Consider the following 26154-nt stretch of genomic DNA (forward strand, 5'->3'; position numbering starts at 1 on the left):
GTGGCCCAAACTGGGAAGGACATTGAGGGGGAAGATGAGACTGATTTTTTTTTGGACAGCCGGGTGTCTTGACAGACGTGGAAACCCATCACCATGTTACAGTATTCAAACCAGAGTTGAATGCATCCTGCCTATACATAGAATGTTTGCCTACAAACTACAGTAATGACATAAATCGTGTGATGCACTCTGTGACAATGTCCTCATGTGAAAGGTACTACATCAAATACAAGGATTATTATTATTATGTTGCCAGAAGTTCACGCAAATTAGAAATGTTACTGCGTGGGTTTTTCACTTATAAATTCTAATAACTAATTACAAAGTGGACTGTGCACAAATAAAGATCCAGTTTATTTTACAAGTGGAAAGTCATACTTGTTGCACAATATTTTTTTAGTTACATTGTTCAAACTGCCCGCCTCTTGATTATCGGATTTACCTTTAACTGAAAAGCAGAAGATTCCCACCAGGCTGCGAGCAAAATCCTACTGAAATGCTATTTTCTGTGGAAAAGAACCCAGCGCACACTTTTGGCTGACGATTTCCCACCATCCATGTGCAGGCACTAAACGGCAGAAGCATGAAGCGCAATCGCAGATACTCGGTTCAAAAAATTCTAACCGACAGCCTAAATATGCTTGGGTTTGGATCTGCAGAACCAAGTTTGAATGAAACACTTCACCAAAATCGCACACACTGTGAATTTTACAAACAGAAAAAAAAAACAATTCACCTCAAGACCAGGTAAAACGTGCAAACCTGTATATCCGTTCAGACCGCTCCTTTTCTTAACGTTTAAATACACTTTACCAGCCATCGATTCTTGTTGCAATGATCTCTCAGGTAACTCACTCGAGAACTGGATTGTCGACTTAAAATTTACCCTTCCAAAATCCAGACAAGTCGTGACCGGGCGGGTTCCCACACACAGCTGATGTTCTCTTCATCTTATTTTTGCTTTTAAAGAGATGGCTTCCCATACATAATATAGTAGTAGTAGTTTTTTTTTTGGGGGGGGGGTCAGATTGAGCATGCTGCACGTTACAAATCGCATGGTAAGCATTTTCATCTCTTTTGCCTTTTTTCTTCCCCCCCCCACCCCAACATGTATAAAATCAACCTCTTCCCACTTTTTTTTGGGGGGGTGGGGATATAAAATACCAAACAACAGGGGAGGGGGGGGGGGAAGGCAGTCGAACTGTTTTCGTGTTTGAGGCCGATAAGAAACTTAGGGGCGGTGAAAGGAACTTCCCAGTCACCACAAACCAGGGCAGATAAGCGGGTGACCGTGCAAACCCGCATTGATAATACCGATTGGAGACTTTGAACCCACCCCCTCCCACACTGAAAAAACACACACACACACACACACAAATACACACACACACAAAACTTATTCGTGATCCTGGGTCCCCGACAGCAGCGTCAATAAGTAACTGCCCTCACACCACGTGCAGGACGATCTGCTGCTGCTCCCCCTCCCCACCACCACCACCCCCCAAGCTCTCTGGCCGCCATACTACTGACCATCCGCCGTCCATATTAAATATGCAACGGACCACACGTACGCCTCTTGACGCTTTCGATGTTTCCAAATTGGGGGGGAAAGGGGGAGGACAGAGATAGAGAGGGGGGGAGGGAGAGGGGAGGGAGTGTCGCTTGTCGCTGCCGTGGGGAGGGATGGGGGAGAGGGAGAGGGGAGGGGGGGAGAGCGTGGCGTGTTGCCCTTGTTCTTCTTCAGAGCTTCAGTCCAATTCCATGTGACAACCCACTCAATCTGCGGCACCACCCGCCCGCCCGGTAAATGCAGAGGCTGCAATGAATCATCAACCGGTTCGTCCCCTCCTCAAACAGACATCACCTCCACCCCTTCTCTCTCTCTCTCTCTCCCCCTTATCCCAATTATATATATATATATATATATGTGGCTATAAAGGGTGCCATTTTTTTGTTATAATGTGTTATACAGCGGCCTGTAACAGGAGGGGGAGGGGGGAGAACCCTCGTTGCATCGAACACTAGAAATCTTACAAATGTGTATATTATAATTACCAGAGATATATTATATTTATATATATATATAGAGAGAGAGAGAGAGAGGAATAAATGCTGAGAGCCAACGAGGGGAGGACATCTTAGGAGAAACACCCATAGAAGGAGGGAGGGAGAGAGAGAGAGAGTGGGTGGTGGTGGGGGGAGGGGAAGCAGCGTGGTGTCGGTGCGGGGATGCGAGAGAGAGAGAGAGAGAGAGCGAGCGGGTGGTGGGGGGGGGGGGGCGAGAGAGAGAGAGAGAGAGAGACTCCGGGCCTCTCGGGGAGGGGAGGGGGGCAGTCAGGCCCGGAGGGGCCCCAGACGTGGACCTCACTGTACGTGTGTACTTTACTCCCCGCGTGAAGAAGGCGGAGAGAGAGAGAGAGGGAGAGGGAGAGAGAGAGAAGGAAAAAAAAACCACACACATTAAAGTCTCCCCTCTCTCTCTCTCTCTCTCCCCCACACACAACCCCTCACCTCCCCGCCCCCCCCCCCCCCCTCTCTCTCTCCCTACCTCCCCCCCTTTTTTTTACCTTTAAATTGTCACTAGCCATTTTCGCTGCCTTTGAATGAGATAACTCATGCTTCCCCGTTTGCCGCCATGTTGTCTCGGACGTGAGGCCCGTCCGTCCGTCCGTCGCCCGCCCGCCGCCGCCGCGCCTGCGCGCAGGGGCGGGGTGGGCAACCCCTCGCCTCGCTCCCATTGGTCCGTCCCGCCCCACCGCCGCCAACACCCGCAGCTCTCATTGGCCGGTTTCCCCACCGCCCAGCGCTCCGACACGCCCACCCCCCTCCCCACCCCGAGCTGCTATTGGCTGACCCGCCCGCCCGCTCTCCGCTGATTGGTCGGTTCATCGTGCGGCTCAGCCATTGGCGGGGGAGAGAGGAGGCGGCATCCGATTGGCCGCTTTGGACGCCGGTCTCTCCTATTGGTCGTTTCCCGGGTGGAAGCTGATACCTGGCGTGAGGATGACCAACCAGCGAAGTGGGGGTGGGATTGGGGAGGGGGGGGGGGGGGGGAGGGGGAGGGAAGTGGTGAAGAAGAATGGGGGGGGGGAGGGAGGGAATAGGGGGGCGATACACTCTTGAGCGATGGCGATCCCCCCCCCCCAAAAAAAAATGACAATATTAATAATAATAATAATAATCCGAATGCCTTTGCGACGGCGCCTTCATTCCCGTCTCCCGGACGTCTCACGCGGTGGTGACCGTGTGCCTTGTGGGCGACCCGCGGCGGCCAATGGCCCCCTGGGCGGCCTCGCACCGGCGGCCGCGGGTGGAAGTGACCAAACCCTTACTGTTATTTGTTGCTGTTATTAAAAATTTTGGAAGTCGCTTATGGTTCCCACTGCCGCGCATTTTCTCCTGGAAGTGGGATGGATGTTGGGTTCAGATACTCGGTCACTTCTCCCCCACCCACGGCTCGGCGTCAGGTTCCGCCAATGTTAAGGGCTCCGAGAAACTGCTACCCACCCCCCCGTGTGAAGGAAGCTATATAAATGCAAGTTGTTGTTGTTATAATAATAATAATAATAATCCTTGCATTTGATATAGCGCTTTTCACGGCGGGAGGACGTCCCAAAGCGCTTCACAGAACACACTGTAAAGTGAATTGACTGTATATTTGTGGGCGAACGCGGCAGCCAATTGCGCACAGCAATGTCCCACAAACAGTCGTAGATTGAAAATGTTGTTGGGTTTCCTCCCAGTGTGGCAGACCCCCCCCAGCCGGCAAAACTCCGGCGGTTGCGCCCACAAATATACCGTCAATTCGCTTTGCAGTCTATTCTGTGAGGCGCTTTGAGACGTCCAGAAGACGTGAAAAGCGCTATATCAAATGCAAGGATTATTATTAGTAGTGTATCTCAGAATACTCATCCCACGACATTACAGCGTTGATCTGTTTCTTAAACGAGAACAGCAACCTGATATCATCCACCCTTCCAACTGTTAATTACCTTCTAGTAAAATAAATATTTCCTGCTGTCCCACTCTTTGCTACCCTGAACCTGTGCCCTGCTTTCATTTTCTGCTGCCCTTGGCAAAGCAACGCATTGTTTTGGGTTTACTTTCGATGTTTTTGGCACTGTATGGATTGCAGACTCAGAAGATTGTACATAAAAGGGCCAAATGGACTTGTCGCTTTCCATGCTTGATGCTTGTTGAGGTTCTCCTCTAGATAGTTTGGGACCACAGATATTTTCACAATAAACTTTAGGGAGTATTTGGAACATAAACAGTAAGGAGTTATTTGTTGCCAGCAAAGCAGGAAGAGAACAGCACATGGTCAATGACCATATTCTCAAGCATGATAGAATACCAACAACTATGATGGTCATCCAACCTTGGTGTGCAGGGCGATGAAAGGCATGAATTAAAGGATCATCCAGTCCTGTAAACATGATTTACCTTTTACAAAATAAATTGGGGTCTTTCCACTTTTAAAATTGGATGCCTAGATCCCTTTACAGTATCCAGCTTAGTCTTGGAGACCGAATGAAATAAGATTTTCCTTTTCATTTCCACCCCTTAAATAAATTTTGTTTAATCCTGAAACTACATTTTCATGTTTTTTTTCCAGCTACCACCAAAATATTCAATTCTTATGTTCGTTGGTGATATTTGATAAATTGAACTTAATGTTATCCTTACGTGATGTGAATATGAATTTTGTAATAATTTGTATATGCTACATCTGTTACATTGCTTATCAACCTTACACATAAATTAATATCCAAAATTGCAGTCATAATAATAATCCTTGCATTTGATGTAGCGCTTTTCACATCTTCTAAACGTCTCAAAGCGCTTCACAGAATATACTGCAAGGTGAATTGACTGTATATTTGTGGGCGAACGCGGCAGCCAATTGCGCACAGCAATGTCCCACAAACAGTCGTGGATTGAAAATGACCAATTTATTATTGTTTTGTTTTGGAGGGATTATTATTAGGCTCTGTGTGGAGTAAGGAAACTTGCTCAAGGTTTCACCCTGCTGGGAATCGAACCCAGGTCTCTCGCTTGCGAGGCAACTGCTCTAACCACTGAGCTATAGGACTCTACAACCTCATCACTAAATTTCAAATAGTATCTGCGGTCTTCGGTGGTGTTGAGGTGGAGAGGCGAGAGGGAGGAAAGGGAAAGCTAAGTAAAACAAAGTGGTCATTATGTCCAGAGTCCCTTCCCCTACAAACTAATATCTGGTTATGCCAGATAAGCAATACCACGAACTAGAAAGACAGCGGACACACCTAAGAGGCCTTGGTTAGTCAGCTATCAGAGCTAACACCATATCATTTCGGAGACCAATGTTCTTGTATATGTTGGCAATGTTCGAACTGCTTCAATATAGTGCACTCCACTTAATTGCGTATTGGATAATTGTGTACTTCATTTAATTGTTCAGCTATTAGTTTGCAGTGTTGCACGCCGCTCAAATGCATATCGGATAATTGCAAAATTCACTTAATTGCATGAATGATAATCAGTTGATTTCATATAATAGTTTGGAAATAATAGTATGAGTTTTGATAATTCCAATGGTTGACGAGTAAACCGGGAAAGATGTATATGTGGTGGAGAGGCAGTGTGGAGAGCGATGGTAAGAGAGCCAGACGGGGGGTATAAAGAGAGGCAGCACGGAGAGCAGTGGAAAGGTGGAGCCACAAATGAACTTTGGGTTATTAAATATCCTGATAATTGCATGGCGTCTGTCTGTCCCGACTCTGTAATTATACGCAGTACACTGTAGATACTAAAAAGAACGCAATTTGCACCAATATAAATGGAAAGACTGTTGACCCAGCTCTTTTCACTTGATTTTGGCACTGGGCTGTTCTCCATAATTAAAGTGTTCTTTAAAACTAAATAGAAATCAAGTTCTAGCTACCCACATTGTGGTAAATAATAGAATAACTGGTTCTTGGTAATTCTTCTTTCCAATAAAAAAAATGAACATGATGTTCACTTGTTTGAAGCAGTTCCTAACTGATACGACGTGAGGCTCATTATGGGTGCAAATGTAGGTTCATTTATTTATAATACAGTCCTTTGTATTCTGAAATGTAAATAAGAATTCATAAAACACACAACACATTCATCTATTACAGCCTCTCTCCTCCAGATTACCCTTCATTCTTCGTAGTGAAGTCCCACTTTTCTACTGTGCACTTAATTTTTCTACAGTTAAAATAAGTATGTAGTTATTCAAGCATAAAAATGGGAAGATTTAAGGGTTGATAGTTGATACTCTACAAATGGACTGATCTTATGAATTTTTCTTCCATTGTTAAAAATTAATAAGTTGATTCCAATACTGTAGTTGAAATTTTGTTTATTAATTTGACTGTTTAATATCTAGAATTTAAATACCTGCATATTTGAATAATTTCTGAACAGTAAAATTCAAATGAACAGAAAGTGCATCTTAGTCTTTCAGTAAGATTGTTATAATCAATATTATTTCAGATACAACCACAAATTACATTTGTATATCGCCTTTCACATCGGGAGGAAGTCCCAAGGCGCCAAATTTTCATTACAAATTTTAAATACAAAGAACTCTGATTTCCCGGTCGTTCCTTTGCAAACAAAAATATTTCATACACTGCAAGATGACAATTTTAAGAAGTGTTTATTGAGACTTTTGAGAGTTTTAGTAATCACTGTATTTTGTACAACACGACCATCACATAGCACGACAAGATACATTTTTAAAATACTACATTATCTGGATGGAACTAAAATCTCTCCAGTGATCTTACTTAGCTAAAAGGTGCACATGCCAAAATACAGTATACTGTGTGCTATGTATGTTCCAGCGTCAGAATGCTGCTGTTACTTATTAACGTTTGCATTCGATATAGCGTCTTTCACATCGGGAAGACAGCAATGTCACACAAACAGCCGTGAAGAGAATGACCAACTTTATCTGGGGATTGTTAGCCAAGACACAGGTGAAACTCTCTCTTCACTTTCCGAATCGTGCTGTGGTGGGATCTTTAGTATCGGGCAGACAGAATCTGTTTTAATTGTCCCATCAGAAAGGCACCACCTCTCACAATGCATTGCAACCCCCAGCACTGCGTTTGGAATGTCAGCCTCGACTATGGGGCTTGAACCCACAAGCTGCTAACTCAGGGACGAGAATGCTACCAGCCGAGCCAGGCTGATCTACCTAATTTAATATACAGTATTTACAAATGACGCAGTACTAATTCAGGATGACTGAAACCTGCTCAATCGTTTACATCGAGAATTGTCTGCACCAGAGAACTTCAAAACAGATTTCCCAAGAGGGACCGTAAAAAAAAATAAAAACAGATCATTCTCGGAATCCCAATAATTAATAAACTGGCTACGGAGACTGATTTTCAAACTCAAGTCTTATTCTGTGCTTATTGCGCCCGAAGTGGTGCTTGTTGGATGCTTTTATTCCCATTTTCATCTCAATACAGTGTGTGAAAGATCATCAAGCAACAGACCAGGAGAGAAATACAAAGTAACCACATAATCCCCATTGCTAGGACTTTCAGTTATCCGATGTGCTTTGTCATCAAACTGCGATGTGCAACTACTATTGGCAAAGTCCAAACTCAGCATTTTAAAAGAACGCAAGTTACTTTCCAAACATCGTTCGCTCGTAACCAACCCTTTTTTTTGGGTGTGTGACGTTCTCATCTGCCAGCCAATTTTTTTCTAATATGAAGGAACGATTACAAAATCCTAAATAAAGAATTTGTTCCAGTGAATAATGGGGTTTGTTAACGGATTACTGGGCCCTCCCATGGCCGTACCGAGTTCTAAAGTTTGCTATTTAAAGGCAGCGGAAACAAAAACAAAGTCTAAGGCAAGCCGAGGAAAACGACTTTCAAAGGATCAACTCAATGGTCAGAATTCACTCACATGTTAATGCAGTTGTGGGATAACAATCGAGTGAATGTAGGTGGTTGACGATGACACATTTAAGTCGTAAAGGAAGAACAGATGGCATTGAGGGGCTTGAGCTCAAAAATGACTCGATTTACATTGAAAAACGTGTTAAACTTGTTTCTTTGTAAACTAGATAACAGAAGATTTTTTTTTAAATGCAGAAATACACACATTCTGGCATTTGTCAGTCTTCACAATATCGGCTGCAACTCAATCTCTTGAAATCAGATCTGACCATGAAGCTGTAAAATCTTGCATAAACAAAATTTGGTAATTAAGTCTCCAGCATTTATCAGCATCCTGAGGAGAATCCATTCTCCTTTCCTGAATCAACCAATTTCGAATCACCACTTTAAACAAGATAATCACATGGTACATGTACACATGCAATGAACCTACCTTAGATCTTTGACGTGAAGACTTGGGGACTAGTCTCTATACCTCTCAGCACTCAGCAGTCATTCACACTGGTCAATCAAGAATACGTCAGCTTACTGTACACCTTTGAAAGAGTTCATCTAGCAAAGCAATTGTGAAAACATTTGCATCTATTGAATTTGAGTACAGTAAGTTTATTTATTGTATTCCAGCTTTCAGCAAACAGGGCCACTTGGTGATGGAAAGCTTAGTCACCTGGTTTTATTTGGTACAAAGAATGGAGAATACAATTTGGAAAGATATTTGGAGGGCAGCGAGTCAGCGAGCTCCCATACGTTTACATACTTGTAGATTTGACACTCGTGGTTCATGAGGACGAGCTGAGTTATAACAGATCAAATTAAAATGATTAAATAGGAATAAATAGGCAGTTGTGTGGCATTTTAGAATTCTATTTTTGTGGACAATGTAAATTGGTACAGTAGAAAGTGAGCTTTTTTAAACAATTAGTGATTTCATGAGTTGTGCATACGATTTAATTATATTATTAGTTTACCATAAATTGTTAATTTCAAGAAATACATACCTCATAAGCCACATATTTTAATTACAACTTGTGTGTGTGTATATATACACACATATATATATATACTGCATATACACACACACATCAAAGCAGCCTTGCCTGCAAAGCAAACTGCAGGTTAAACACAATTCTTGTAGTCTATATTTCAAATGTCTGTTAAGACTTTGGAAACAAAACACCGGTCTCTTAAAATTATAGCACATGCAATCATGCTTAATTTAAGTCCATTTTTCTTTCAGGACACAATTTAGCACCAAATGTTTGTAAAAGAAAATACTGCATATTTTTAATTGCCAGTACAAAGCACACATTCAAATGGGAAACATAACTCCCCTCCTTTTTATGCCCTTGTTATCTACACACCTGTTATATATATATAATATATTTATAAGTAACTGACAGCACCTGCACTGCAGAAATATACCAAGTATACAAGAAGATGTCAATGACAAGTCTACAGCTATCATTTGATTGCATTTTACTGCTTTGTTCTATAAAACATATATAAGACTGTGCTGTGATATCCCCGCAGGCTTCTGGTGCATGGTCCAAGATTTATGTGCTACAGTAACCACTAAATTGAAAGCTGCAGTATTCCCAGGTTCAAGAATTAGTCAAAACCAATATTCTCTGCACATTTCGATTCAACTACTGCAGATGGAGTGATACAGAACAAATGAAAATTGGGATTGAATGAATCATATTTCCAAGTATATGGGCCTTGAGGTCCAGGTAACCACAGCAGACTGCTGTCGACATCATTCCAAGAAAGGAACCAGGATTTGTAAATGGTGCTGGGGAGCCTATTGATTTTACCTGCACAGACGAGAGAGATGGATGAACAGAACATGGCCACATTATCCAAGCTTGCGCTGATTAAAAGAGTACAGCCTGAGGAAGGGGTAAAAAGATGGAAGGAGAAGAAGGAACACAAGTGTTTACATCAAAAATAATTCCCATAAGAATCCAAATGAACAATAATATCACTGTTATAGATAATGGTCATTTTCTTCTTCCATTAAAAATCCTAACGTGCTGCAATAATTACTTTAAATTACCGGGGGTGGGGAGGGGAGTAGGGGATATACAATTTAAATAAAAATCTATGAACCAAAGAGATAAATCTGTGCTTTAGTCCTCAGTTATATTCTGAATTGTAATAATTGTGAAAAATTACAGCAAAAATTCTTAACTGTACATTATTGCTATATTCCACAATCAAGGTTTGGAGCTCATGGTCAGTCGCAAAACATGCTTTAATTGTTTCAGAATAAATAAAATAATCATTTGGGCACATAATTACATTCGTTTGTGCTGTTATTGTTCTGCTAAATGTGATTATTAGATTCCAGCTGAATCATGATGTGCTGATATAAGCCATTTTTGGTTAAAAAATATTGCTCACATTTTACTGCCGTCCACAATAATGGAAAACATCAGGATGGCAACTACAAATTAAGACACAATCCAAATTTACACCTTAAAATTGTATGAATTTCTTTATAGGTTGTCCTTAGTTCTCACTGCAGGAGAGCACTTTTGAAACATAACCACAAAGCTGCCCTGAGCTAGTTTTCCAAATACAAACACAGAATTCCTTCTAAATGGGAGACTGCTAGTTTTTAGGTACGTAGAGCGGAGGGGTTAACGTAAGGTGGGGGGGGTTAGAGGGGGTGGAATGGCCTCTTAGCCCTACATTACGAGCTTAAGAGCATCATTGCTGAGGGCTGAACGGGTACCATGTGCCCCCACCACCACCCCTCGCCTGGAGAAGCACAGAGGCCGAATGTAAAATCTATGTCAATAATAAATGATAAATGCACTTTGTCAAACCTTGGTATTCCTTCTGTGCTGGTGTGCTATTGTTACTAACAGAACCCTATATACCTTAACATCTCAGCTGAAGCAACCAAACAATTCCCTGATAAACATGGTCTGTCTTTGCAGTTCAACTAATTAATCTATAAAATAGTAAACCGTTGCATTAATATTTCAATTATACTTTCGAATAGATTAAAATTATGATAAGCACATAATTACTGTTGTCACTTTCTCCACCACAATCACAACTTGGACTTATATAACACCCTCCACGCAGGGTAGCATCTCAGAGCGACAATACAACAATATAGAGCACATTAACTGCTCGTTGTTCAACTCCTTTTAAGAGAACCTTGCAACTGTTATTGTCAGATAGTGATTAACTTGCAATGCTCATTCTTTCAACCTAAAACTTTTACACAGCTCAATCGCAACATCTTTCTATTTCAACAACCATTTGCATACTACATCTTAGTAAAACTACTGAGTTTGGACACATGAAAAATGGTACATATGCACGTGATAACTGTGGTTAGGATGTAAAGCGGCAGGTTATCTACCTTGTTTCAGACTATATACACAAATAATCTTAGGACCGAGTATGACTTTCATGTATGTTACTGTATCTCTTCCTGTACACGCTTGCAATTGATGATTAACTAGTAAATCTACCCTCTTTCTACAGAGAAAACAATAATGCTAGGTTGCTTTTTCACAATATTTCAATAACACTGCAATAACCATCTTTGCTCATACACTGTGGGATGATGTGTTGTGTGCAGGAACAGAACAGTACATCCATTTACTATAAATAAAGAGAATAGGTTGTATTTCACAAATCTACACGAGAGCAACTTGCCAGCATGATCATTTTCGCATACTTACTCTAGGCCCATAGAATTACACAAAACAGATATCCTTAGCTTCTGTGGGACTTAGTCAGTTATTATGTGTTGCAGTTCTTTTAATGATTTTCTTCAGTTTTTTCTCTGACGATCTCGGCTTCAGTAAACAAGTACAAGCTGAGACGCCTGCAATCGCTTTTGGCAGGTCTGAGTCACGGAACCACTTATTTTTCTCTCGATCGTATACCTGCACAGCCTTTGAGAACACCGTGTTCTCCCAACTGTAACCACCGAGAATGTAAATTTTTTTATTCAGAACTGCGACTCCCGACTCGCTATTGGGCTGTAACAGAGGGGAAACTCTGGTCCACTGATTACAATGTGGACTGTAACATTCCACCCTCAAAATATCAAACCTCTCCATAGACTCGATGTGATCATCACTGCCGCCTATAGCGTAGATATGGTCCCCCAGTGTGCACATACTGTGCCACCCTCGAGAAGTTATCATCGGCCTCTTTTCTTCCCAAACGTCAGTTCGATAGTCATAGCAAAGGAGGTTTTTTCGATAAGGTCCTATTTGATAATCGTGACCTCCTGAGATGTACACAAATTCCTTATGTATTGTCCCAGCATGTCCATATGTAAATCTGTGACAAAGAAAAATAGAAGATCACATGAATAAAACAGTGAATTACAGCATGTATCTTGCATAAATTGGTGTAGGCGTGGGAGAGAACCTATGGCTATAATTCAATCAAATGATGATGGGCTGGTTTATAAATATCTAATTTTTTCAAATGTACAAGTGCACTTCATCAGTAGTTACTGTGCAAGATCAGATGGAACACACGGCAGAACAATGAAGGAGAAATGGTGCAATCACGCATTAGGTTTGATTCAAAGAAAAATCAGGAATTAATTAGTGAGAGGCGCAGGAGATTTCATGACCATAAGAGTAGTGGAGGGCAAGGGTAGGGTTACAGAATTAACACAACGCAGGCGTTCTGAGCAGTTGGACATCTAAATCCTCGTGTCGTGCTGGTATTAAAACACACTCGCACTTACTGTCGCATATGCTCGCAATATTATATTTTTACCCATTTAGCCATATAGGTTTGCCTTTGGAGTTGTACCTTCATTCCCTCCATCTTGCCTCACTATATTGATGCCTATCTTTCAGTATCAAACTGTATTGGAAATACTACACAGAATCACATTGAACGATACAGCGTGGAAATAGGCCATTCGGCCCAACCAGTCGGTGCCGGTTTTTATACTCCGCATAAGCCTCCACCTGGTTCATTTGGTAGCGCTCTTGCCTCTGAGTCAGAAGGTTGTGGGTTCAAGCCCACGTCAGGATTTGGAACACATATTAGTCTAGGCTGACATTCCAATGCAGTGCTGGGGGTGTGCTGCATTGTCAGAGGTGTTGTCCTTCGGATGAGATGTTAAACCGAGATCCCGTCTGTCTGTTCAGGTGGATGTTAAAGATCCCATGGCACTATTCAAAAAGAGAAGGGAGTTTATCCCGGTGTCCTGGCCAACAATCCTCCAAATAAAATTGGTCACTCACTCCAACGCTGTTTGTGGGACATTGCTGTGCACAAATTGGCTGTCATTTCTCCTTCATATAGTCACATCACTTTATAGCCTGTGAAGTGTTCGGCGATGTGATATGGAGCAATATCAAATGCAACAATTATTATTATTATTGCCCTCTCCCTGAGTTGCAAAACAAGTAGAGGGCAGGAAAGGTCACTTTTACAGGAAAAACAGTCATTTCAGTTCCAGAATCTTCATCGAAGGGGAACTAAAGTCTGGGGAACAGAAGTATTTCAACATGTTTGGTGAAAGTATTCTTTCATTTTACAGAAGGAATAGTAACGCCAGGGGATTTTTATGAAAAGTGTACATTTTTATAACTGCTATGTGAATCTCAAGTTGGCTTTTCCTTACCGCTAGTCCCCTTTAGTGATGTCACTACCTGGAGCAGATCCACAGCAAGTTATGGGAAGACACATTGTCAAAAATGCCTGAAAACTGATAAGTGTCACAAGGTCCAAGAAAACATTCTACGAGCAGGCTACTCTACATCCACAACCACCAGTCTACCGCACAGAACAGGAATCAGAGCAACATTCTTCTCTGTGCAGTGAGGAGAGTGGCTTCCAGACGAACATAATAATCGCCAGACGAAAGAAGACCAAGGTCCATCCAGTTTGTCTTCCACCATTCTGGCAGTCGCATGAACATGTCATGTTCCAAACTATATGCTGTATCCTGAGATATTAGATATTCCAACTCTGCCTTAGTGCTACAATGGGCCGTGCCTTTATCGACGAGGCTGCAGGGGAGCAAAATGAAAATTTCATGAGGTACGATACCTTGGTAGACCAGCAACGTAGAACCAGGTATCTTTATTTGGGTTGTAGATCTCAACAGAGGAAAGAGCACCGTTCTCATTCCTGCCCCCAACGGCGATTAGAAAGTCTGCAAAGGCACCCAAGTAAAAATCCACTCGCCTCTGATTCATGGAAGCAACCTAAGAAAACACACAAGACAATCTAAGAAATGTAAAATATTGTGAAATTATTATAATAATTATATTTATTTTGGAAGAAAAAAAAAGGTTGGCCAAAAAAGGTTGGCCATCACTGCTCTAGAACTCTCTCTCTAAATCCATCCACCTAGCACACGCCTGCTTCGCTTTCAAAACCCTTCTAAAAAAAAACTACCACTCACTGCGTCTTTAGTCACCTCACTCCTGAACCCGCCACGGTTTCCCATCCTATTCTGTCTCAACATCTGTGGCCTATGAAAGAGGGAAGGGACCAAAAAGATGGATGTGTGTGGGGGGGGGGGGGGGAATTCATCTAAGGTTCCTGATCATTATCCAGTAACTGCTGAAGTGCGTCAGAGTGGGACTGGTGCTTGGCTGTAATTTATGAGTAGAATTATATTTACTACGTGATCAAATACTGTAGCCTGCCAGCATTTACCAGCTGGACTGACACATGAAAGATGATCGCTTAGGCACTAGAGGGTAGCTGAGTCGCAGGTTACAAGTGAGACTCTTTTGGAATGACGAAACAGAACACAAATCTCCATGTTACTTTCTAGAATACATGTTTTTGTAGGATTTTCCCCAGCAGTTAGGGTCTTTATCAACAGCGATTGTGACCAATCTCTTCTGTGCTGATCAGCATTTCACACACCGACTGTCCCACCCCCAGCTCAGTTTGCAAAATCCTTCCCTGCCCTCCTTCTCATGTAATAAATATCAGTACGATAATCGTAAAATCCTCAACATGTGTCGAGGTAATTCATGGGTTGAACGTGTTAAAATGATTAGGATACAAATTATTTATGATTTTACAACTGAAGATTCATGTCAATTCATTCATTATTCACAACACTTTTTTTGTTACCATTGTATTTAAGCGTTCCAGGACGCTACCCCGCTTGAAGGGTGCTATATATCAAATCAATACACAAATAACTTTAACTATTCCTTTAAAATTGAGGTTTGATGAGAACCACAGGAATTTTGTGGTCCTCAATTGAATTTAAGCTCCTTAGTGTAGTGGTTAATGCGCTCTCCTCGCAAGCGAGGATCTGGGTTTGATTCCCGGGCAGGGCGAAACGTTAGGCAAGTTTCCTAGCGGTAAGTAGAAACCCAGTTGTTTGTCGATAGGCGGATCACTTTCTAGGGATAATAATCCCAAGAAACAGTGGTCACTCAATCAACGATTGTTTGTGGGACACTCAATTGGCTGCTACGTTTTGTCCACAAAATATATAGTCAATTAATTTTATATAATATATTCTGTGAAGCACTTTGAGATGTCACAACGAGATGATAAGGCGCTATATCAAATGCAAGGATTATTATTATTTAAAAGAGCAGGAATCAGCTAACAGCAGATTCCCTTGGGAGGTGCTGCAACATGCGACAGTGTCAGGCCGTCAGTCACCTCCTTCAGCACATTATCGGCTCCAGTGAAGGGCCTTTTGCTATTTATGGATCGTTTGAACTAGAGATGTGCTAAATCTGTGACTCACTTATGCAGGGAAGGAGAGGGGAGGGGAAGGAGAGATAGAAAGAGAGAGAGAGCGAGAGGCCGAAATACTCAGAAGGCTTGAAGCATAAACAATCACAACACTTAAATGGGGATTAACTGCAAATGTGCATTGGAATTGTGCATATACACAAGTAGGCAGCTTTCACTTTTGGGTCTCTGCATGATAGTGGTAACAAGACCGTAGACTTTATAATCTCTTAAGCTTGGCAAGAAACATGAGTGGTGCCCAGGCACTTCCCCAGCAGGTGGGCCAAAACTATGGTGAGTGTCAATCATGTTGAGCTGCTTTTCCGAACTTCCTATAGGCCAGTGTTAGTGGAAGCCCTGCAGCCCATCTCCAGCCTGACGGCCCGTTCGTTTTGCCAATGCAGAGAAGCCGCAGGGTGAATTAGTGAAGTAAGTAGAAGAAAAAAAAACTTGGTTCCCAGAAATGAGACACCAATTTCTCTTTCATTCCAAATGTCGGCTTTGCAAACGGATCCAGTTCACTGGTGTTGCAAGACACTAAGACATTCTGAACACAATCCATACTTGAGTTGTCTGGACCAGATGTTAAAATTGCCAGTGTTACAGTGGGGGGTAAACACTTTTGGGGGAGAAATTCTACCCGGGTCTTGATTTGCTCCCCGTAGCATTTTAAAACTGTGCCTTAATTTGAAGCCCATTTTCTGCAAATTTATTTTAAGAACTGCAGAAGAACGACTTGAAAGTTAAAACTGAATACAACGATTTGCCAAATTCTGCACGCTATATAGGTCAATGCCTTGGGAAACAGTAACATTATCTATAACTTTCTTCCTATGTATGCAGTACGGTAACATTGCCAGACTCCGCCACCGCCTCACCCCTCAGGCTGCCGAGTGCCTCACCCACCCATTCAGCACATCAAGGCTCAATTATAGAAACTCCCTCCTCATCGGTCTCTTCCTTTCACAAGCTGCAGATCATCCAAAACTCTGCAGTTCGGGTGTATTCTCACGCACCAGGCTCCGTGACCACATCACTCTCACCCTCGCCCGACTCCACTGACTCCCCATCCCTCAGAGGATCGGGTTCACGATCCTCGTCCTCACTTTCAAGGCCACCCATGGCCTTGCCCCCTCCTACCTCTCTGACCTGCTGACTCCCTACCAACCTGCCCGCTCCCTGTTTCAGCGGGCTCCAGTCTGCTCCATGTCTCCCGCCCGACCCGCCCTACCATCGGTGGCTGAGCTTTCAGCCTCTCTGCCCCCACACTCTGGAACTCCATCCTACAGTCCCTTGGCCTCGCTTCCTCCCTCGCCTCCTTCAAGGCCGGTCTCAAAACCCTCCTCTTCGATCGTGCCTTCAGTCACCCGCCCACCTCTCTGCCTTCCCTCACCCCTACCCCACCCCGCCCCCATGCTCTGGTCCTGACCCCTGACTGCCTAGCCTCTTGGGATGTCCTCCCGGCGTGAAACGCGCTCTATAAATGTAATTTTGTTGTTGTTGTTTGTACGGTATTGCAGTGCTGCTGGATTCTCTCCAGATTTCACCTGCAGTCATTTGTTCTGCATGCTATTCAGGGACTGCACGAAGTTGCAGAATAAACTGTTGCTAATGCTCAGGTAAGTTGTTAATTAGTCAGTAAATAAGTCTTTTAGTGATTTGTTACAAGCTTCAATTGAGTTAGCAACTCTCCCCTAAAAAGCACGTGCACAGATTAATCTGGTTTATTCTACAAAAGCTCCACTGAAAGTCTGAACAAATCTGCATAACATTTCCACACCAGACATACTGGCAATAAGAAAATCAATTTATATTGCAAATTCACTGCAACTTCACTCAGCCTTCTCTGCTGTTAAAGGATCAGGTGCAGCTTATAAATGACTATATTTTGACTTGTCACACAGTCCGTGGTATAGAAGAATGCATCCATCGATTGCCAAGTAATCCTGCCTGAATATCAAGAATGTTTGCTTGTGAAATATCCCAGGACTCTCGAACTAAAGAGACAATGCATTTAAAAGCACACGTGACAGCAGTCAAATGGATTCTGAATTAAAATCCTGGCTAGCTCTGATAGATCCTGGCACTGAGCCTGACTCCTAAATAATTTATAAACATGCTATTACATTGAATGACAGAGTGGTTACTTAAAATGTCAACGAAGCAGAACCACCAGGCATTTTTTACGGGTCCGCTCACCCTTGCGAAGTAATCGGAAGTGGAATAACACGCTATTTTAACATTATGTTTACAAAAATGAAAATGCTGCAGTGTTTAGCTGGGCCCAAACCGTGACTGATTACGAACAGTCAGTCGAAAACTGCAGGTGCAGAATTCTACACACATGCGTGTTATTTCCGCCACAGGTTACCATTGCTTGGATACCATTACCGCTAATTTATAAAAGAGGAGGGGGTGGAGGGGGGCTGCGGGAAATCACCTTTATCCACTGGTTACACCGAGGATCGTATCTATGAAGGAGGTTGGAAGCTGCATCTCCTCCGTTGTCTCGAGATGAACTTCCACCAGCCACAAAGATAAACCCTCCAAAAACGGTGGCACAGTGGTGGCTCCGTCTTGAGGGCAACATGGTTTCAGACGACCACTGTCCTTTTGCAGGATCCAGGAAGCACAGGTCGTCGCTCAGCTCCTCTCCTCGCTCAGACACCTCGCCCCCAACAAACAGCAGCCTCTCGGTGTCTGAGCGGAGCATAGAGCGCTTGTTCTGGAGGAATGGTTGCCTCACTGGGTTGTTGTGATAATACACCGCTTCTTCCAAGAAACTTTCACAATTGGACTCTTTGGGCAGGAGGGAACACACAGCGGGTTTGACTCGGTGCAACAGGTCACTTTTTGGTATCAGCGGGAAGTGGATGTTGGTGAGGACGAGTCGTGCTTCCCGCTCTCGTTCGGGGCTTTGGGTCAGCCACTGGAGTGCAGCCTGCAGCAAATCGTGTTCACATTCATGCTGTACGTTGTTGCTTTCCAAATAGAGGCAGAGTTTCTCGACCGTGACGTTCTGCAGAAAATCGGGCGTGAACGAAAGAGTACCAAATTTCTGCAGGATAAAGCTATCGATGAAAGAGTCCAGTCGCTCCAGGCTATAGATTGAGGCCAGCTCTTGAAGGTAAAGGTAATTCTCTTCGCTCACTTCATTTTCTAAATACTCGCAACAAAAATCAACCACTTTCCAGATTTGTAGAAGGTGGGCCGTCTCCAGAACGTAGTCAATGTTTCCACCATCCAAAGGGAGCTCGCTGCTGTAAAGGAAGTCGATCACAGCTTTCAGGCCGATGTAGGAGGCTCCGATCAATTCAACTTCCTTCTGGTAAGCTTCCCGCATTCCAATGGTAAACATGGAGTTAAAATAGTCGCTGTAGACAGCCAACAGGTTCCTGTGAGCTGACACACTCTGTTCGTCTGCCATAAGCACTATGTCACAGAACAGTCCTCTCTGTCTCTGCTCATTCAGCCCCTGAAGGACCTCATTAGCATGATCCGCCCACCTGAACACCTGCAATGACAGTATATCTAAGAGTTACCATATTGATCTGACACTTAATTTTTGTAGTAAAATAATAGAGGCATAATCTAATCAATTCGAAATTGACATTATCAATCCACAATTTTAATAACACAAAAAAGAAATTAAAGTTTAAATAAAACAGTTGATTGAGACTCAGAATTGTTTGCAGGTACACGCATAGAACTGTAGAGACAAAATTACATGTGTATAGCGCCTTTCACGTCGGGAGACATACCGAGGCGCTAGACAGACATAGTTTCGGACCCAAGCTGGGGGTTAGGATCAGGGAGGGTGGAGGGCAATATATACATATATATATATATACACACATATGGAATGAGAGGTTTGAGATTGTTGGCAGGAGGCTATGTTGGTTGGGCTCAGGGGTTAAATGAAGTCACTGTGCTTTACCTACAGTATTGATGTGAGCAGCATCTTTAGTAATCTTTAAGTGGGCTGTGTGGGATATCGATTCATCTGATTCCTTGCAGACTATTGCGTTGAGAGTAGAGACTTGTTGTGCCTCAGCTAAGGCAGATGCAACTTCCCTCTGCTAGTAGCGAGAGTAGGGAAGACCTCTCTTGACATTTGTTAATTTTAAACCGAGCTTATCAAGTCGTGTAGTCAAAGTCCACATAATCTGCTTACAGCTACATCTCTCGGCATTTTAAAGGCATAGATCACATAGAATAAGAGTATTCGATAATCTTTGAATTTGATATAGCAATTTCTGGCACCAAAATGTCTCAAATCGCTTCATAGGACTTTTTCTGTAAAGTGATGTGTGAGCCTTGACATTGAATGTTACAGGGCAATTCAACAGGGACAGGCTTTGATCACAACTGTGCCTGATATCATCCTGACAGGTGTCCATAAACGCACATTTCCAACAGCAATTGGACAGCAATCCTGGATGATTCCCTCCTCCTTCACCCCCACCAAAAATGCTCATATGTGCCTTCATTACAACCAGGCATGACTATGCCAATGCCCTCCTTGTCAGGCTTACTAACAATTCCCACCACAAGCTGCAGATCATCCAGAACTTTGCAGCTCGTGTCCTCTCCTGCACCAGTGACTCCATCACACCCACCCTTGCCCGGCTCCACTGGCTCCCCATCCCTCAGAGGATCAAGTTGATCATCCTCACCCTTCCATGGCCTTGCCCCTCCTACCTCTCCGACCTGCTAATCCCTTATCAACCTGTCCGCTACTTCCGCTCAGCAGGCTCCGGCCTGCTCCATGTCCCCCGCCCGGCCCACCCTATCATGGCAGTCCTTCAGCCTCCCTGCCCCCCACCCTCTGGAATTCCATCGCCTTGCTCCCTCCCTTGCCTCCTTCAAGGCACGCCTCAAGACCCTCCTCTTCGACCGTGCCTTTGGCCACCCTCCTATCTGCCACCCTCCCTGATCCCACCCCAACCTCCCTCCGTACAAGTCCTAATCCCTGACTGTTCAGCGCCTTGGGACGTCCTCCCGACGTGAAAGGCGCTTTACAAATATAATTTGGGATTGCATTGTATGCTCAGGTGCATATAGTGGCATTCCAGCTAAAATCAGCTGATACTGCACAGGCTGGGGATCTCCCCAAAACACAAGCTCAGTTACTCATGTGAATTATGCTCAATTACTTATCCAACAAAGATACATCCGTCACATGGTAACGCATACTGGTACCCGATATTCTCCCCAGGTCGATCCTTGTGAGGTCTCTCAAGCGACTCAAGGATCATTATGTGGCTGACAGTTACAGCTAAATAATAATATAATAATAAACCTTTCATTTGATGTAGCGCCTTATCACGTCCTCAAGACGTCTCAAAGCGCTTCACGGATTATACTGTATAGTGAATTGACTGTATATTTTGTGGGCAAAACGAAAGTTATGTAACATGAAGGAACCATCTTCAACAATCATACTAGCAGCTGTACCAACCAGGTTGCTCTTTCTTTTTGCTGTCAGGTGCCGTCATTACACTAACCTTGGATGACTCACTGATCTTGTGCGGACGAGACACTCTTGGCTGCCTGGACCCCTCCATTACGACTTGCCTGGCTGCACCTAATGAAGGAATGGTTAATTAGTTATCGTTGCAAAGACAAAGCCTTGTGCTAGATCGCAGGCTGCACTGAAAGGTAATACTGTCCATGACAGCTTGAAGCAGACATTTTGCTGTCTGGCCACCTGCTGGTCACTCTTAGTAAATGGTGTAATGAAAGCCAAGGCAGCCTTCACTTAAATGTTACTCGTTAATAAATTAAAAAGCAACGTAAATCAAAAATCTCAGATGCAATGTGCAATGAGTCCAAAACACAAGCACTACTGAAATTCTTCCATTTGATGGGCAGTTTCTTAAGCTAAATCAGATGGCTACCTGACTGTGTTTCTGAATCTAAATACCGCCAAAAAAGCAGGCTCAGCCTCTGGTGGTTTTCAATGTGATTTCCAAACGAATAAAACAGATGCTGAAGCCGCAGTAAACACACAATGTGAGAGCAAAGTGACAATAGTAATAGTTTAGGCCTGGCCGACGTTCAGAGACTGGAAGCTGACTCTTCACAACGTAACATTTTAATTTTCTTTATGCAATTGCTGACACACTTTCAAAGGTTCATGAACCCATTACCAGATATGGTTTCCGGGCATTTCACATTTTAGTTTTATTACCTCTGTTATTATTCCCCGCCTCCCCCACCCCCACGCGTAATTGGGACCCAGGACAGGCAGGCAATGTGTTCCTAACCTTACGTTTGCACCTTAACCAAGGAACAATTGACCAAAGTAATCCTATTTGAGAATTTTCCAATCCGGCGGAGGGATTTCTTTTGCCTCCTGTCCATCTCGTGCAAACTCCTTGCACGTGCTTAATTAACAGTGTCCAGTTCCAGCAACCAAGAATGCACGGAAACAGTTTTCAACTGCCAATGTGTTCACTCGCTGGATTATGCACAAGCTGAATGCAAATACTCCCAACACCCAGTGACATGTTGACCCCTCCAACGCTCAGTGATCAGCTAGACTAGTTGGTCAATCACCACCAGTACTCCAGAGTACTATGGACCTGTCTAACTCGGGTACTAGACTCCCACCAAGGAGCCCACCGCCGAGAACAGAGCTGATTCAGCTACGGTACCTGTCTCCCAAAAGGTCAATGCCATGCACAGACTCAATAGGCAGAATGGCCTCTTTCTGTGCTGAAACATACCCCTAGTTGGTTCGATGGGGAGGGTGGGGGGGGGGAAATAGTGCCTAATCCCTGCAGGACGCTGCAGGAACTCCCGACGGTACGTTGGTAAAGGTAGGGACGTGTCCGAGACACCACGCGCGGCCACACTTTTTCCGCCCGCACCTCCCTTCGGGCGACGAAGCCCCTCGGGCCGCCTACAGGCATTCGTTTGCTTGCAACATAAAACGCAATTGGCCGTTGTTTGCGTGTGGGTGGATCAACAGTGCGTCGGTGGGGGTGGGGTGGGGGGGGGGTCGGGGGGGGACGGACACACCTGCCCCCCAACTCACTCCTGCCCACCACACCCCCCCCCCTCACTCCTCGAGGCGCAAATTATTATCAATAACCAATCATGACAACAAGGACGGCGACCGCGATCGATCGGCTCGGTCACTCCGCCGGTGCCGACTGATGGGGTGGTTGGGGGGGGGGTTGGGGGGGTCCCCATTTGATTTGATTGACAGGTGCCCCACCCCCCCTCCTCCTCCTCCTCCACACGCGCGCACAGCCAAGTGCGCATGTGCGGCACCGCTCCCGCGGGGCGGGTTCGCGCCCAATTGGGCGAGTTTTTTTTTGAGCGGGGGGGGGGGGAAAAGCCTTTCTTTTAAATTAAATGAATTCAAACGTTACCCCCCCCCCTCCCCCACCGCATCCCCTCCCCCCAACGTTTAAAGCCCTTTCCCGAGGCAAACCTGGAGGGTTGGGGGCTACTTTTGGGCTATTGTTGGGCGGGAAAGCGGGCGGGCGGGTGGTCTTTGGGCTACAAACGTACGCACACTCGGTTCATCTCCGGCCGAGGCCGCGCTTCCCGGGGGCGGGGAGTTGAACGGGGGGCGACGCCGCGCGCGAAACCCCCCCCACACACCCAACCAGAACAACAACAACACCGGGTGGCCCTGAGTTACCGGTCCGGGATGTTTCGACGGGGCTCTGGTCCCGGGGTCGCCGTCTACACTGACGTTGGCCTCGCCATCGCCGGCGCCCGGCATTTCCTCGGCGCTTCCGTCTCCCGTGAGGTCATCGCCGGAAGCGCCGCGTTGCTGCTCCCGCCCCCCCTCCTCCCGCGCGCGGGGATTGACGCGCCGCCCGACCAATGGCGAAGCGGCTAGCGCCGGACGCCTGGTCCGGCCGACCAATCCGACGCCGCGGCGCATCCGCGGCCGCCGCGGTGCCCGCCCCCACCCCCGCCGTTGCTATCGCAACTCTTAAAGCGGTACCCGCCCCATCTCATGTCCATTTAAAGGGCAATGCGACATGGCTTTCTTAGCAATAATATGTCAGTGTGAGTGTCAGTCAGTGTCAGTGCGTGTGTGTCAGTCAGTATGTCAGTCAGTCAGTGTGTGTGTCAGTGCATGTGTGTGTGTTGTCAGTGTGTGTCAGTGTGTGTGTGTGTGTGTCGTCAGTCAGTGTCAGTGGGTGTGTGTCAGTGTATGTCAGTCAGTGTGTGTCAGTGTGTGTGTGTGTGTGTCGTCAGTCAGTGTCAGTGGGTGTGTGTCAGTGTATGTCAGTCAGTGTGTGTCAGTGTGTGTGTGTCAGTCAGTGTGTGTGTGTCAGTCAGTGTCAGTGGGTGTGTGTCAGTGTGTGTGTCAGTGTCAGTGTGTGTGTGTTGTCAGTGTGTGTCAGTGTGTGTGTGTGTTAGTCAGTGTCAGTGGGTGTGTGTCAGTGTGTGTGTCAGTGTCAGTGTGTGTGTGTCAGTGTGTGTGTCAGTGTGTGTGTCAGTGTCAGTGTGTGTGTGTCAGTCAGTGTGTGTGTGTCAGTCAGTGTCAGTGCGAGTGTGTCAGTGCGTGTGTCAGTCAGTCAGTGTATGTCAGTGTGTGTGTGTCAGTCAGTCAGTGTGTGTGTCAGTGTGTGTGTCAGTGCGCGTGTGTCAGTGCGCGTGTGTCAGTGCGCGTGTGTCAGTGTGTGTGTCAGTGTGTGTGTCAGTCGGCCTGGCTCAGTTGGTAGGGTTTTTGCTTCTTGATCTTGAGTCAGAAGGTTACGGGTTCGAGTCCCCACATCCGGACTTTAACTCATACAGTCTAAGCTGACACTCCAATCCGGCGCTGGGGGGGTGTTGAGTTGTCGGAAGTGCCGTCCTTCCGATGAGACATTAAACCAAGGACCTGTCTGCTTGTTATGGTGGATGTTAAAGATAATAATAATAATAATAATTAATAATAATAATCCTTGCATTTGATATAGCGCTTTTCACGTCGAGAGGACGTCCCAAAGCGCTTCACAGAACACACTGTAAAGTGAATTGACTGTATATTTGTGGGCGAACGCGGCAGCCAATTGCGCACAGCAATGTCCCACAAACAGTCGTAGATTGAAAATGACCAATTTATTATTGTTTTGGTTTTGGAGGATTATTATTAGGCTCTGTGTGGAGTAAGGAAACTTGCCCAAGGTTTCACCCTCTGCCTGGAATTGAACTCAGGTCTCTCACTTGCAAAGCGAGTGCTCTAACCACTGAGCTACAGGACTCCAAGATCCCACGCCAAGGGAGTTTATCCCGGTGTCCTAGCCAGTAATCCTCCAAATAAAGATAAATAAAATCAAAAACAACCTTCTTGGTTTTTCTGCTGGTTCAGTGGGTTGTGTATTGCAATGACACATTGAGGTGTCTCACAGTGCTTCCAAGTAATTGCTGTCCATTTACACACAGCAAGGTCAAATAAATGGTCAATATTATCGGGAGGATTGTTAGCCGGGAAACCCGGTGAGGAATTCTGTTGTCTGCAGCAGTAATGGGATCTTTAACACTCGTCTTGAAAAGGCAGATAGACGTCAGGAGCTCAGTTTAATCCAAAGGAATGATGTGTGACAATGCATCACTTTCCCCCCACCCACTACCCTCACTGTGCCCTCAAATCTTCACCTGGGGCTTTAAACCACAAAGCCACCTGACGAAGAGGGGCGAGCGAGCCAAGACGTATTGGTTAGAGGACACGCCTTGCAAGCAAGAGTACCTGGGTCCGATTCCCGGGTGGAGAGAAGCGAAACATTAGGCGAGTTTCCTTACTCCCGCAAACCTCTATTGACCGAGCAGTAAGTAAGGAACTCGGTTTTTAGTCGATCGGCAGATCGCTTTTCCGGTGGAGGGGTGCAATAAATCCCTTAAAAACATAATTGGGTCACTCAATCCACGACAAAGCAGGGTCGCAATCGGTCGCCGTGTTTGGGCCCCCCCCCCCCCCAAAAAAAAATATATATATATACAGCCACTCCACGTTACAGTATATTTCTGCGAAGCGCTTCGAGAAAGTCTTGGGAGGAAGGATTGACAGTCTTATTGTTTCTCCCCGCTGAATGCCAACAGGGGGAGACACAAATTGTCAGTCAGTGGGGTATTTTTTTTCCCTTATTAACAGAGACCAGTTTTGCAGATCAGTCGTTTGAGTTAGAAGGCAAGAAAAAAAAAGAGAAAGCTGCTGCTGGTGCTGCTGGTGGTGGTGGTGGTGGTGATGATGATGATGATGGGGGAGGGAGTGGAATGGGTTGGTGGTGGTTGGATATAAACGATTGACGGAAATACGACATCACCAACGCCCCCAATAAGGGGGAAAAAAAAGTCTGTGTGTGTTTAAAAAAAAAGCCAAGAGCTGAAATGCATTCGTTGGAGACGATCGCATTCTCATAGCAGCAGCTTCTCCATCACCACTGTCCCTCCCAACACTGTGTGTGTTGCAATCAGCATCAGTCTCTCTGTCTGTCTCTCTGTCTGTCTGTCTGTATCTCTCTCTCTCTCTCTGTCTGTCTGTCCCACAGCATCA

The 26154-nt window shown here is 44.9% G+C and overlaps 2 protein-coding genes across 2 annotated transcripts in view; both read right to left on the bottom strand.

Moving 5' to 3' along the window:
- Positions 1-2717, bottom strand: part of usp10 (ubiquitin specific peptidase 10) — a 30977-nt gene extending 28260 nt beyond the window's left edge. Inside the window, exon 1 of the mRNA XM_042340278.1 lies at positions 2568-2717. Within this exon, the coding sequence (XP_042196212.1) occupies positions 2568-2588 (21 nt within the window). The 5' untranslated portion in view covers positions 2589-2717. The remainder of the gene's footprint in view (positions 1-2567) is intronic.
- Positions 2718-10059: 7342 nt separating this feature from the next.
- On the bottom strand, positions 10060-23404 carry klhl36 (kelch-like family member 36). Its single transcript, XM_042340332.1, has 5 exons — positions 23305-23404; positions 21155-21234; positions 18088-19161; positions 13983-14140; positions 10060-12245 (listed from the first exon to the last, which is right to left on the bottom strand). Exons 2-5 carry the CDS (start codon positions 21212-21214, stop codon positions 11690-11692), a joined length of 1848 nt encoding a protein of 615 aa, XP_042196266.1. The 5' UTR covers positions 21215-21234; positions 23305-23404; the 3' UTR covers positions 10060-11689.
- Positions 23405-26154: the final 2750 nt, after the last annotated feature.

The sequence above is a fragment of the Callorhinchus milii genome, unplaced genomic scaffold (assembly GCF_018977255.1).
Source record: "Callorhinchus milii isolate IMCB2004 unplaced genomic scaffold, IMCB_Cmil_1.0 Scaffold14, whole genome shotgun sequence".
NCBI lineage: Eukaryota > Metazoa > Chordata > Chondrichthyes > Chimaeriformes > Callorhinchidae > Callorhinchus > Callorhinchus milii.

Coding starts and splice junctions, on each gene's coding strand:
- klhl36 (XM_042340332.1), bottom strand. CDS start 21,214: ATGGAGGGGTCCAGGCAGCCAAGAGTGTCTCGTCCGCACAAGATCAGT. Junction 14,141..18,087: donor GGTGTAACCAGTGGATAAAG/GTGATTTCCCGC, acceptor GTGTTTTCTTAG/GTTGCTTCCATGAATCAGAG. Junction 12,246..13,982: donor TACGTTGCTGGTCTACCAAG/GTATCGTACCTC, acceptor TCTTTGTCACAG/ATTTACATATGGACATGCTG.